Raw genomic sequence first — 15,087 nt, 5'->3', positions numbered from 1 at the left:
CACTGTACTGAAATAGCCTATTCATGTCTTGTCAACAATCAATATCCTGAGTTCTTTCCCTTATCCCAGCTTAGTATTTGCTATAATGTGTCCTTCATTTTGAATGCACTTTGGAACTTGCCGATCATTTCTATGTATATTTTCCTATATGTTTCATCAAAAATTTTTCATACGCTGTCAATCTAACATTTGTTCTCTGTCGGTGTACATAACAACTGGATTTTGTTTTAAATAGTGTCTTGATTGATATATTGAAGTTTAGGATTTTCCTTTGCCCTATTTTCAAGCTTTCAAGATATTCATATGTTTTTTTTCTAAACATTGCTGATCTAATTTTTTGGTATCCTAAACCTTTCAAGTGTTGTTTACACCATCACAGTTTGTTTCTATGTTTCTTGGCCTTTTGACTTATATTTTACAATGTCTCTCCTCTTATCCGTCCCATCATATCTTATCATTAGTACTTTTATAATGACCTCCTCCCCGATTACAGACTCAGCAGAACCTCTCATAAAACTGTTTCATAAATTTTAGAATCCTTGTCTTAGTTTATGTTTGTTAGGAAAATGATGAAGTTCCATCTGAAGACCTGGTGAATATTAGGGATGAAGTATACTAAAATTTTGCTTGTCAGAGCATGGAAAGAGGGTTGTGTGCCAAAGTACTACAAGGATATATTAATACAGTAATAGTGCTATAATATTGGGGAAAAGGAAAATGGCTCACATTGTGCAAGTAATACTCTGTGCTGCACAAAGCAAGGATGATCAGATTAAGAATGTGGTAAGTGGAACAATGACTTAAATATGCTTGTGTTAAGAGGGTATGTAGTTGTGAGAATCAAACTTTATTGTTGTAACAAATGTTCATAACAGGATTGATATGGAAGAAAGGTAGAACATTTCATGTTCGTATACCTTGGGGGTGACTGTTTGAGGTATTAAGGTATCATTTACGAGCATAGTAAGATTATAAAATCAGTAATGGAAGTGGACTGTTTGATTAAGTTTTAAATCAGGTAAGGGAATATAAGCACAGGTGCAAAATGTTGCACTTGAGTGAACTCTAGATGTTCTTATCAATGGGCAGTGGTTAGTAGGGGAAAAAATAAAGGAAAAAAATTGCAGGCGAGGACTCAAAATCTGAAATATAGCTGGATGGAAAGAATATGGAATCATAGTGGGGATAAGTATTTGTAAAGTACATTCAGCAAGAAGAGTTGAATGGCCATTAAAGTATCAACGTTTTGATAGACAGGCAGGTTGCTGAAGTTTTAAGGATATTAACAAATGAAAAAATATGATCCATCAGATGTGTGTTTCACCATGAGTAGCAGTTTAATATTGTAAGATGTAAGCTGATGCAGCATGGCTCAGTAGGAGTAGATCATCCTCTTTAGAATTGGGTATCAAGTTAATAGAATATTGAGAAAATTTATGTATATGAATGGAATAGGCTCAGATGTAAAAGATGGAATACAGGCGTAGTATAAAAGCGTAAAGATAATTTATTTGTTTGGAATCAATAAGACTATTTGACATGAGTTAGGGAAAAGGGGAACTGTGTGGGAATATTTGTGTATGAGAGATGTCACAGTGATGTGCATTTTCAGAATCTATTATATGAGAGATATATGGAGAAAAATTAATCGAGTAAAGTAAGAAAAATTAATTATATATGATGAAGTTTTGCAACAAGACAAGTGTAATGCTCACTGCAGAAAAACCTAGACTTAAGAAGAGTGAGTCATGTGGGTTTGTGTTTCTAGTATTATGTAAGAAGGGAAAAAGAGTGTATATTTGTGGACTGAATGTAGCATCACACTTGTGGGTGAGGCTGAAAGGAAAGACAGTTACCTGGACCAAATGAATGAAACTTCACTGCCATTGAAGTGCTGGCTAATGGTGCAGCCATTGCTAACCATCCTTATGCTCAGGCAGGTATTACTGTACCAGTAACATACTTCTGTGGTTGATGGCTTCCCTCCACTTACTGATCGAGGAGCATTGGCCACTTGAGCCTGCAGACAGTGCTGATCATACCCCATCTCCCCTTTTCTTTTAGCATTTTTCTTACCCTATAGCCATAATGCTTTCACCTTTTAGCCATGCCTACTTTTTTGTAGATTAATCAAATCACTATGGAAACTTTCTGAGACAAAATTTGTTACTGGTTTTCAATACAGACTGGAATGTTTGGATTTTTCCCATCAGAATTGATGGCATGATTAATAAAGATTGCTGGTTATCTAGCACTACAGATTACATAAACAAACTTCAGTGAAAAAAGATGGAATTTTTGTAGTCAGACTGTGAACTAAGTATGACTGAAATTACTGAAAAAAATATATGGAAACAATTGAGGTACTTCCCAATGCATAACATCTGTAAAAGGAAAACATGTAGGGTTCATTTGCTGTATGTCCCAAAGCAACCATTATATTCGTTGTTATTTACAAGTAAAATCTTGTCTTTAGGGAAAAAGAAAGAAATGTGACCATATGTGATTTATTCTGCATCCTAACCAGCCACTTTTATAATGGAATGTACATTAGACCTATACAACATTGCTTGTTTAAGTTTACTACTTATACAATGTATTATGGATTACCTATTCCACAGTTATTTCCACATCAATGGGAAGTATACTCTAAACTTAAGCACTTTTTCATAGATATGAAAGATCTTTGACACAGGCAAACTTCAAATCTTGATTGTATGTGAATCCTAAAGTTTTTCAACCAAACATGCAACAAAGTGCACCATGTGAAAGAAGAAACAAGATCTAAATTCACTGTAACTTGTTAAGGACCTTGCTAGCAGTATTTAGCTGTACAGTCCTGAAAGATCCTCAAGCCTTTAACTTATCCTATTTTTAAAGTATGCTTTCACTGAGTTTACTTGCTAATAACTATGATCCTATTTTCTAAGATAGAAACTCATGTTAAAAAAAAGTTTTTCCTGCCCTCCTTGATAAAACAAATCTTTAAAAAAAATACAAAATTACCATTCTTTTGAAGGTTATAAGAATACATGTTTGATTTTTCTATAAGCATATTAACCATAAATTACAAAGCAATATGAATGTGAATTTTTTATTTTTTTCATATGAAATGGCAGCTTAATTTATTTAATGTTAAGCCTATACATTCAAAACTGAAAAATCTACCAAAGAATGAAATTTTTACAATGTAAATATACTTTAAATTAATGTTACAATATTAATGTTATATATATTTTTCAATACTAAGCTATTACGTACAAATGATTTGAGGAATACTTACAGAATTCAACAATGAAATAGTCATTTCTGTATACATTAGAAGGTTTATCATTCATATTAGGCAAAAATACTTTTCAAAACTGCTCTCTTGGTCCCACATACTCAAAATAATAAGAAAGCTCAGTCTTTAAATGGACATAAAGTAAAATGGTTTTACAGTTATCTAATATAAAGTAAAATTATTTTAAAGTTAACAAATGAACCCCCGCCCCCCAACTGTCAAACTTTAGCTGGTGCTCTTATTTACCCACAGCTGCCATCCAGAGACGACCAAAGTAACTGCATACATAACAGCTGCTATCCCACAATTTTTGGCACTCTGTAAACACATTACACATTATTTAGTTCTTGTACAGTGTATGAAAGATTATGACGGTTTCTACATGAAGCAAAGAAAAGAAGCAAGGGTGACAGATTTCCATTTTATTCTGTTATTTAATCTAGAAAAGCAAAATGGTAAGGCTTAGCATGCATTAATTTTTTTGCTGTCTGATCTAACCTATCTGTCTCAAAAGCTTTCTAATACAATAGAGATTGGAAGCCTCTACAAAACCTCTAAATATCACAAACATTTTGTAAATACTTTCATCCCATGTCCACCTATGTCAAACAAGGCCTATTAAAGAAACTAAAGAAATGTGGCCAAAAATATTCAAGGTTAAATACAGGAATTTTACAAGTTTGACTTTAGTATTTGTAATGATTTCTAAAAGGTTCAAAGGCTTTAATGAGAATGGAATCAATATGGTTAGTTGCATGGGGGGAAAAAAATCCTGACTTATTGACATTTTTTTTTTTTTTTTTGCCGCTGTCTCCCGTGTTTGCGAGGTAGCGCAAGGAAACAGACGAAAGAAATGGCCCAACCCACCCCCATACACATGTATATACATACATCCACACACGCAAATATACATACCTACACAGCTTTCCATGGTTTACCCCAGACGCTTCACATGCCTTGATTCACTCCACTGACAGCACGTCAACCCTGGTATACCACATCGCTCCAATTCACTCTATTCCTTGCCCTCCTTTCACCCTCCTGCATGTTCAGGCCCCGATCACACAAAATCTTTTTCACTCCATCTTTCCACCTCCAATTTGGTCTCCCTCTTCTCCTCGTTCCCTCCACCTCCGACACATATATCCTCTTGGTCAATCTTTCCTCACTCATTCTCTCCATGTGCCCAAACCATTTCAAAACACCCTCTTCTGCTCTCTCGACCACGCTCTTTTTATTTCCACACATCTCTCTTACCCTTACGTTACTTACTCGATCAAACCACCTCACACCACACATTGTCCTCAAACATCTCATTTCCAGCACATCCATCCTCCTGCGCACAACTCTATCCATAGCCCACGCCTCGCAACCATACAACATTGTTGGAACCACTATTCCTTCAAACATACCCATTTTTGCTTTCCGAGATAATGTTCTCGACTTCCACACATTCTTCAAGGCTCCCAGAATTTTCGCCCCCTCCCCCACCCTAAGGGGAATTTCAGGGAACACATTTAAACAGTGTTCCTTAGAACATTTTTATATCACACCATTTAAAAAACAAATCTTGGATTTGTTATTGAGGGCTATACACCAACAACCAAATTATTTACTAGTGAACATTTTAGATTTAAGCTGGTTTTCTTGGGCTGTAAGTATGATAAAGGCCTAATATTAATACTCATCTATGAAGAGATTTTGCCAAAGGCAGGGCTACTGCATGGTACTTGCTACATGTCTCACTTTGTGGATAGTAGTAATTCTCTTGACCACAATTCCTTTGTTGTACTTACATATTTAAGGTTCATCATGGAATAACTATAGGCATGAGTCTAATCTTCTTTTAAATGTTCTGTAGTTACTCTATGTACATTTCCTATTCATCCTGATACTGCATGAAATAATCTTTCAAGCTTCTTGTGTTTTTGCCTATCTTTTTGTAAGCTTAATAACTTCTAATTTGACAGTTCTGTACCTTCCTTGCTAATAAGATTTAATTTTGATATTGCTCTATATGCCCTCTATTGGCAGCCAAGAATAAATTATCATGTACCTCTCTTTCCTTTTTAGACTGTACAGTTCAAGTTTTCAGTCTCATGATAGTTCTTGTGTTCCAGTCCATCAGAATTGCTTATGAGTGTTTCTGTATATTTTCCATCTTCTTTACTTTCATCAGTTTAACCAGTGTCCATGCAATATAGAAATATTCTATTTTCCATCTTATATATACAATGAATATTATTATCATTAGTTTTCTATCTATTGCTGTGAAAATTCTCAATATCATACCACTTATTAAAATGGACAGCACTGTCTTATCAATATGCTCCTTTATAGTAACTCCCAGGTCTCTGAAATGTTCTCAGCTCTCCATGTTTTTCTCTAGGGCCCTTATAAGAAGGCATTGATATACTGTTTATTGTTCCATAGCTTATTTGCTGAAATTTCTCATCAGAGAATTCTATTAGGTTCCCTTTGACCCAAATGTGGATTTCTTTTTTTTGACTCATTGTCTTACTCATTCTCATTTCCTCCGCCAAACAACTGAAAATACTTTCCCTTAAATCTTTATCTGTGTCTGAAATTATAACTACAGAAGCTGCTGGAGCACTTTATAATCCAGTACTCTAGTTTTCTTTAACATCATGTCTTGTCTCTTTCCATAATTACACTCCATAGTTTAATTTGGAAAAAAAACTAACAGAAACACCACTATTTGTGGTTTCAAAAGCCAACAACTGTCAAGTTCCATGTAGAACTTACAAGGCTGGGTGGTAGGTGGCAACCCATAGCAACAAGGCTTCCACTTGTACCGGGTACCCTCGCGGCACCATTTTCAGCTTCAGTTTTGGTGCTGTATGATTTGTGTCCTCAACCTCACATTCTCCATCATCTAAAGACCAGTCATCATCATGAAACTATTCATTTTTCTATCTATATCTCTTGACACAAATTCCCTTATGGAACTGCCATCAAGGGGCTAGCCATGCTAAAAGAACTTCCACTTATCCCTGTCCTTGCATGCCTTCCTGGTATACATCATTCCATGCATTCTTCCCCCATTTCTCTGCTCCCAGTACTCTTCCACTCTATTTCCCCATGTCACTGGTGGTCTTCCTCTCACATCAACCCCTTTTATCATACTATCATACACTCTCCTTATACATTACATCATGCATTCTTTCCACATGCCCAAATCACCTCAAAGGATTATGTTTCACCCAGTTTATCACTCCACAATTCATTCCCTTTGCATTCTCTGCCATACCAAATTTCTCAGACACCTACTCATTAATTTCTTTATTCCATCTAGTTATACCATAGGCTCCTCTCAAATAACTCTTCCACAGCCTGAATTCCTACTCTGTGACTCATCCCATGTCCATGTTTTGATTAATGCATAGGTCACAGTTGGTAGGACTATGCTGTTCCTTAATCCTTTCTTTACTTCCATTCTTACAACTTTACGCTTCATTATTCTGTTATGGAACACAATGACTCTTCCACCCTGAACTGTTCTCTCCCATTTCTCTCTTTCTATATCACCCAACTTACCCAAGATAGCTCCCAAATACTTAAATAATGTCATCTTTCTGGTCTTTCCCATATCTATTACACAGTTTAGTATACTTCCTTCTCTCACTCTATTAGGCTTTGCAAAATCAATACTTTTACTCTGTTTCCTGTTTTCTTTCACACATCATTACATTACTTTTACTCACATTTACTTTGCCTATGCTTACACTCAGCCAACAACACAGTATCATCCACGAACAAGCTTATCACAAGAAACCATACATTAACACCACACTCTGTCTCTCTACCCCTTTTCCCCAGTTCTGCTTTTGACACAGCCCTGCCTTATAACCATATTATATAAAAATTTTCATTCAACTCTCCATCCACTCTTGCTCATGCATCTGCTCCTCTACAGAAGGCTTCCATGCCATCCAACAGTTGTGCCCCTAACCTATATATTCATAAAGCATTCCATTCAACTCTGTTGTACACTTTCTTCACGTCCATTAAAGATGCATACACCTTTTCCCTTTTACTAGATACTTTTCCACAGTCATTCTCACCACAAAAATCAGACATACATCCCACATCTTTCCTAAAACCCCCTTGCTCCTCATTTATTCTGCATTTAGTCACTTCCATTTCTCAATCAATCAACACTCTTGCATACACTTTTCCTGGTATATTTAATACACATATTCCCCATTATTGCTACATACATCCTTCCCATCTTTTCCTCTAATTAAAAGAACAATGATAGCTTTCACCCAATCCTCAGGTACAACCTTCTGCTTCTGTGCTAAATTACATATCAAAAGCTATCTATCTATCTATCTATCTATATCTTTGATGCCCATTCCCTTTGGAAACTCCCTCAAGGGGGTGGCCACAGCAAAAGAGTTTCCATAAGTGTTGAACTTCAGTGCCACTTCTTAGCTTTAGAGCCTCACCTATACCAGGCCACTGGCAGAAGGCAACTCTAGTGCAGTGTTTTCAGGGGCTCATACCTAATGTTCCTAACAACAACTTGTACATTATGTGTCTACCTAATATTCCTACCAAATGTTTCAACCTAGTGCTCCTACCTAATGCTCCCAGGTAATGCTCCAACCTAGTACTTCTACTCAACATTCCTAGCTAGCATTTCTGTCTATTGTTCCTACCATTTCACCAAAAGGCAGGGCAAACACAAAGCACTTGCCATAGAAAAATCTAGAGCTGTGAAGAACGAGTTGTGCGAGTTAAGTTTTTTGAAGTGTTATGTGTGACAAGGAGAAATTATATGTCTGTGGACAGAATGCCAGCAGTCCGCAGAAAGAAAAAACAGTTACTTGGGTAAAAGGAGTGCAATTTGACCACTGAAGAGCTGGCTCACTATAAGCAGTCACTAACCCTCCCAATACCCAGACAGGTAGTACCAGTAATATACCTCCCTGCATCCAATCTATTACACTTTCTCCTCCATATTTCAACATTTCAGCCCTAATCCCTTCCATTCCAGATGCCTTTCCTACCTTTAGCATCATTAATGCCCTTGTTACCTCCTTTCTTGCTATAGGCCCCTGCACTTGTATCCTTCTCCTTCCATCCTCCTATTCCTATTATCTTTTATATTAATTTTATTTTTTTCTGAAAAAAATGCTATATAGTACATATCACTACAGTAAAATGTTACTTACATGCATGGTGAGATTATCAAAGTAATAAATGTTCAGGCTGCAACACAACCAGGTGTACAATGCATCCTCCTAACAGCATAATATGTAAACATCTCAGTAATCATGTTATAGTTCCCATAATGTATTAGATTACATATATAAATGGTTTAACATTATTCATTTAAATCACTGGGCAGCAAAAAGATGATGCACTACCTCCCACAACAGTTAATGATGATTAATGAACAGCTGAGTTGAAAAAATAATGGTGAAGGATTTGGAAACATTGTTTGTGGTGCCATGACTTGCTTCCTGAATCACTACTCCTCTGTTTACAAAGTCTGGATTCTTGAAATGCCTCCACACCATGTACAGCACACTTACGGTCAATTGCCATAAATGACACATCAACAGTCAGTGGGTTAAAAAGCAAGTAAAATAGACTAGATTTTAGTATCACAAGAATTAGTAGGGACCTAAGTCCCAGCAGGCTACACAATTACCATACCTAAATAGAGGATGAACAATTATTTAGAAGTAGAACCATTATATTTCTTGTTTAAAATGAATAAAATTGCCTGTTGCCCTTTTATTTAACTCATAAAGCTTCTAGAGTTCTATGCTGTACTGAAATTTGTCTTTAGTACCAGTTTTTACTATTCATGCAACAATTATCTTAAGACAAAGCTAATCAAAATGCTGATCTAATATTAGAAAGAAACCAAAGGGTCCAGCTCCCTATTCAGCAGACCTATAGTACTAGGAATGATTTGGGAAACTTCAGGAGCAAATTTCTTAAATGGAGGAGATTACTGTTTTCTACTGTCAAGCATTATGTGAAATAGGTTAAAATGTAAATATTATGCTAAAACAGAAAAATCTGTAAACTTACCATATCAATATCCATTTGCATGAATGGAATAAGCAAGCAAATATATGTATGAAATACTTCATCATCAACTTATTATCTACCTTGAAAACTAAAGCTTCATAAAAATGAAAACTTATTTATACATCAATATTAGAATATATGTAAATGTAAAGAAATTAATTTCTACTGAGATTTCAACTTTCACTTAAAATCCTTTGTATTAAAAGCACCTGAATGCTGAGGAACTTATTTCCAAGTAGTGTTTGCAAGTGGAATATAAAGTAACACTGATACACATGGATTAACTTCATGAGTATTAGCATTTACTGTCATTTTGAAATTGAAAACTTAAAACCGATTCTCTTTTAGGCTGTGTCCTATAAACATAAGAGGTACTGTCAGGTATCCCTTTGAAAGTCAGGGTTAGGACTTTCTAACACAGTATTTCTGGTGAGGAAGCACTGGCCTTCCTCACCCTTCACTAACCACTCAACTACAACAGCCACAACTTGCTCATTTCTGGCACATCCCTGAACAATCTAAAACCACCAAAGACAATATCACAGATCCATTAAGTCTCAACCCCCAGTAGCTCAAAATTTGCAGATCACAGGCATCAAGCCAGAAGTAGTTACACTTGTTTGAGAGAAAGCTTTTTTTGAAAAAAGAGAGGAAAAGGCAGGGCAGGGTAAGAAATCCAGAAAAAAATGCTCAAGGGACACCACTTCAGAGAGATTTTTTTTCTATTTCAAATCCTTCATTTCCCTCCTCTGCGATCTGTCCTTTAAGCAAGGAAACTTAACTTAACTAACAAAAAATCAGTGGTGATTTTGAGGTATGCTGGGGCCCATGTCTCTTGAAGGAGGAATCCCCAAAGCTATAAAGGGGAGATCCACAATATCTACACAAAGGTACCATCTGACAAAGAGGGCAGATGATTACCAAAGACCCTTCTTGATTTCCTCAAACAATGGTTTTCAAGAAAGGCCACCTTCCCTGCCATACCATATCTCTCATACACCCTTTCCTTTCTTTCTTCATTCCATCTAGTCACACCAAATGCTCTTCTCAAATAACTCATTTCCACAGTCTGGATTCTTGACCTGTGCCTCATTCCATGGCCATGTGACAGCTACATAGGTCAGAGTTGGGAAGACTATGCTGTCCCTGAATCCTCTCTTCACTTCCATACTTGCACCTCTACCCTTCACTTCTATTAAGGGACCCAATGACTCTTTTGCCCAGTACTGCTCTTTCCCTTCTCTCTCCTTCCATATCACCACATTTACCCAAGACAGCTCCCAGATACATAAATTCCCTCACTTCTTCCCGTCTTTTTCCCCCATATCCACAGCACAATTTAGTACACTTTCTTCTTTCACTATGTATGGTTTTAAAGATACCTAAACTTTTACTCTATTTCCTTTCAAACACCATTACTTCACTTTTAATTGCATTTACCTTCAATTACCTACACTTACACACATCATAAAACACACAACTTTCTGCAACTCTCATCACTCTCAGCAAGCAACAAAGTATCCTCCACAAACAGGCTTGCCACTAGCCATCATATCTCACAGCCACACTCCATCTCTGCACCTCCCTCTCCTAGTTTTGTTTTCATCTCTCTTATTACTCAGTCCATATAGACACCTATCCCCTACTTACGACCTATGCGATTTATGACCAGCCATGCATACAGCCTGAAAAAAATTAAATAAAAAAAATAGAAATGATGAAATATGAACTAAAGAATCTTAAATCCTATGGACTCCCATGGTGTAGTGGTTAGCGTTCCTGTGACACATTCACGGGCCACACAGGGTTAAGTACATAGGTTCTAATCCTAATTGCAGCAGTTAGTCTACACTCAACCCACCTGTTCATCCACCCATAAAGGTTGGTCAATAAAATGGGCATCTGGCTCAGGTTAGTGTATATAAATATATGTGTGTGTGTGGGCGTTTATGTGTATACATGTGTATGTGGGTGGGCTGGGCCACTCTTTCGTCTGTTTCCTTGAGCTACCTTGCTAATGTGGGAGACATCGACAAAGAATGTGTGGAAGTCGAGAACATTATCTCGGAAAGCAAAAATGGGTATGTTTGAAGGAATAGTGGTTCCAACAATGTTGGATGATTGCGAGGCATGGGCTATGGATAGAGTTGTGCGCAGGAAGGTGGATGTGCTGGAAATGAGATGTTTGAGGACAATATGTGGTGTGAGGTGGTTTGATTGAGTAAATAATAATAGGGTAAGAGAGATGTGTGGTATTAAAGAGTGTGGTTAAGAGAGCAGAAGAGGGTGTTTTGAAATGGTTTGGTCACATGGAGAGAATGAGTGAGGAAAGATTGACCAAGAGGATATATGTGTCAGAGGTGGAGGGAACAAGGAGAAGTGGGAGACCAAACTGGACGTGGAAAGATTGAAAGAAAAAGATTTTGAGTGATCGGGGCCTGAACATGCAGGAGGGTGAAAGGCGTGCAAGGAATAGAGTGAATTGGAACGATGTGGTATACCGGGGTCGACGTGCTGTCAATGGATTGAACCAGGGCATGTGAAGCGTCTGGGGTAAACCATGGAAAGTTCTGTGGGGCCTGGATGTGGAAAGGGAGCTGTGGTTTTGGCGCATTATTTACATGACAGCTAGAGACTGAGTGTAAACGAATGGGGCCTTTGTTGTCTTTTCCTAGTGCTACCTCGCACACATGAGGGGGAAGGGGGTTGTTATTTCATGTCTGGAGGGGTGGCGATGGGAATGAATAAAGGCAGACAGTATGAATTATGTACATGTGCATATATGTATATGTCTGTGTGTATATATATATGTATACGTTGAGATGTATAGGTATGTATATTTGCGTGTGTGGACGTGTATGTATATACATGTGTATGTGGGTGGTTTGGGCCATTCTTTCGTCTGTTTCCTTGCGCTACCTCACTAATGTGGGAGACAGCGACAAAGCAAAATATAAAAAAAGAAGAAAAAAAAACAATAAATATATATGTACAAAAGAAAGAGGCAGGAGGTCAAGAGAAAGGTGCAAGAGGTGAAAAAGAGGTCAAGAGAATGGTGCAAGAGGTGAAAAAGAAGGCAAATGAAAGTTGGGGTGAGAGAGTATCATTAAATTTTAGGGGGAATAAAGAGATGTTTTGGAAGGAGGTAAATAAAGTGCGTAAGACAAGAGAACAAATGGGAACTTCGGTAAAAGGGGCTAATGGGGAGGTAATACCAAGTAGTGGTGAAGTGAGAAGATGGGGTGAGTATTTTGAAGATTTGTTGAATGCGTTAGATGATAGAGTGGCAGATATAGGGTGTTTTGGTTGAGGTGGTGTGCAAAGTGACAGGGTCAGGGAGAATAGTTTGGTAAACAAAGAGGTAGTGAAAGCTTTGCAGAAGATGAAAGCCAGCAAGGCGGAGGGTTTGGATGGTATTGCAGAGGAATACATTAAAAAAGAGGGGCGACTGTGTTGTTGACTGGTTGGTGAGGATATTCAGTGTATGTATGGCTCATGGTGAAGTGCCTGAAGATTGGCAAAATGCATACATAGTGCCAATGTACAAAGGCAAAGGGGATAAAGGTGAGTGTTCAAATTACAGAGGCATAAGTTTGTTGAGTATTCCTGGGAAATTATATGGGAGGGTATTGATTGAGAGGGTGAAGGCATGTACAGAACATCAGATTGGGGAAGAGCAATTTGGTTTCAGAAGTGGTAGAGGATATGTGGATCAGGTGTTTGCTTTGAAGAATGTATGTGAGAAGTACTTGGAAAAACAAATGGATCTGTATGTAGCATTTATGGATCTGGAGAAGGCATATGATAGAGATGCTCTGTGTAAGGTATTAAGAGTATATGGTGTGGGAGGCAAGTTGCAGGAAGCAGCGAAAAGTTTTTATCAAGGCTGTAAGGCATGTGTACGAGTAGGAAGAGAGGAAAGTGAATGGTTCTCAGTGAATGTCGGTTTGCGGCAGGGGTGTGTGATGTCTCCATGGTTGTTTAATTTCTTTATGTATGGGATTGTTAGGGAGGTGAATGCAAGAGTTTTTGAGAGAGGGGCAAGCATGCAGTCTGTTGTGAATGAGAGGGCTTGGGAAGTGATTCAGTTGTTTTTCGCTGATGATACAGCACTGGTGGCTGATTCGGGTGAGAAACTGCAAAAGTTGGTGACTGAGTTTGGTAAAGTGTGTGAAAGAAGGCTGAGAGTAAATGTGAATAAGAGCAAGGTAATTATTAGGTACAGTAGGTTTGAGGAACAAGTCAATTGGGGAGGTAAGTTTAAATGGAGAAAAAAAGGAGGAAATGAAGTGTTTTAGATATCTGGGAGTGGATTTGGCAGCGGATGGAACCATGGTAGTGGAAGTGAGACACAGGGTGGGGGAGGGGGGGCAAAAGTTCTGGGAGCATTGAAAAATGTGTGGAAAGCAAGAACATTATCTCAGAAAGCAAAAATGGGTATGTTTGAAGGAATAGTGGTTCCAACAATGCTATATGGTTGCAAGGCATGGACTATAGATAGGGTTGTGCAGAGGAGGGTGGATGTGATGGAAATGAGATGTTTGAGGACAACATGTGGTGTGAGGTGGTTTGATCGAGTTAGTAATGAAAAGGTAAGAGAGATGTGTGGGAATAAAAAGAGTGTGGTTGAGAGAGCAGAAGAGGGTGTATTGAAATGGTTTGGTCACATGGAGAGAATGAGTGAGGAAAGATTGACAAAGAGGATATATGTGTCAGAGGTGGAGGGAACGAGAAGTTGGAGACCAAATTAGAGGTGGAAGGATGGAGTGAAAAAGATTTTGAGCAATCAGGGCCTGAACATTCAGGAGGGTGATAAGGCAGGCAAGGAATAGAGTGAAGTGGAACGATGTGGTATACCGGGGTCGATGTGCTGTCAATGGATTGAACCAGAGCATGTGAACCTAACCATGGAAAGTTTTGTGGTGCCTAGATGTGGAAAGGGAGCTATGGTTTCGGTGCATTATACATGACAGCTAGAGACTGAGTATGAATGAATGTGGCCTTTGCTGTCTTTTCCTAGCACTACCTCAGGTGCGTGCATGGGAAGGGGGTTGTCATTTCAGGTGTGGCGGGGTGGCGACGGGATGAATAAAGGCAGCAAGTATGAATTATGTACATGTGTATGTATGTGTATGTATATATATATGTATACTTTGAAATGTATAGGTATGTACATGTGCGTGTGTGGACGTGTATGTATATACATGTGTATGTGGGTGGACTGGGCCATCCTTTCGTCTGTTTCCTTGCACTACCTTGCTAACGCGGGAGATAGTGACAAAGTATGATAAAAAATAAATAAATGAATAATAATAATAAAAATAATAATGATAATATATGTAGCATTAATGGAATGACCTTGATTAGGGCCTCAGCTGCCCATGTAGTCTCATATAACTTAAAAAAGAATACAAAGAAACTACAGAATCCTATAATAAAGCTGGTTAATAAAAAATGAGAGAATCATGATAGAAATTGAGTATGATAAAAGAATGCTGTACAGGTACACAAATTCTACATGCCATGCTGACATGCATCTGACTTATATCCATTTTGAGACCTGACTGGTCCGTCAGAATGGAACTCGGACATATGTTAGGGAGAGGGTGTATCTTTTATTAAAAAGCCACAGTGACATTACACAGCCCAGCCTCACGTCTACATGTATCCCACAACTTTCGCTCAGCTCTCCATCCACTCTTACACACATTTTGTCTATGGCCCAAAGTAAG

At 37.9% G+C, this 15,087-nt stretch overlaps 1 protein-coding gene across 1 annotated transcript in view; it reads right to left on the bottom strand.

Moving 5' to 3' along the window:
• Nucleotides 1-2,493: 2,493 nt before the first annotated feature.
• LOC139759646 (ribonuclease kappa-B-like) overlaps nt 2,494-15,087 on the bottom strand; it is a 78,814-nt gene continuing 66,220 nt past the window's right edge. Inside the window, exon 4 of the mRNA XM_071682033.1 lies at nt 2,494-3,601. Within this exon, the coding sequence (XP_071538134.1) occupies nt 3,509-3,601 (93 nt within the window). The 3' untranslated portion in view covers nt 2,494-3,508. The remainder of the gene's footprint in view (nt 3,602-15,087) is intronic.

The sequence above is a fragment of the Panulirus ornatus genome, chromosome 33 (genome assembly GCF_036320965.1).
Source record: "Panulirus ornatus isolate Po-2019 chromosome 33, ASM3632096v1, whole genome shotgun sequence".
NCBI lineage: Eukaryota > Metazoa > Arthropoda > Malacostraca > Decapoda > Palinuridae > Panulirus > Panulirus ornatus.
This window is presented reverse-complemented; position numbering and strand designations above follow the sequence as displayed.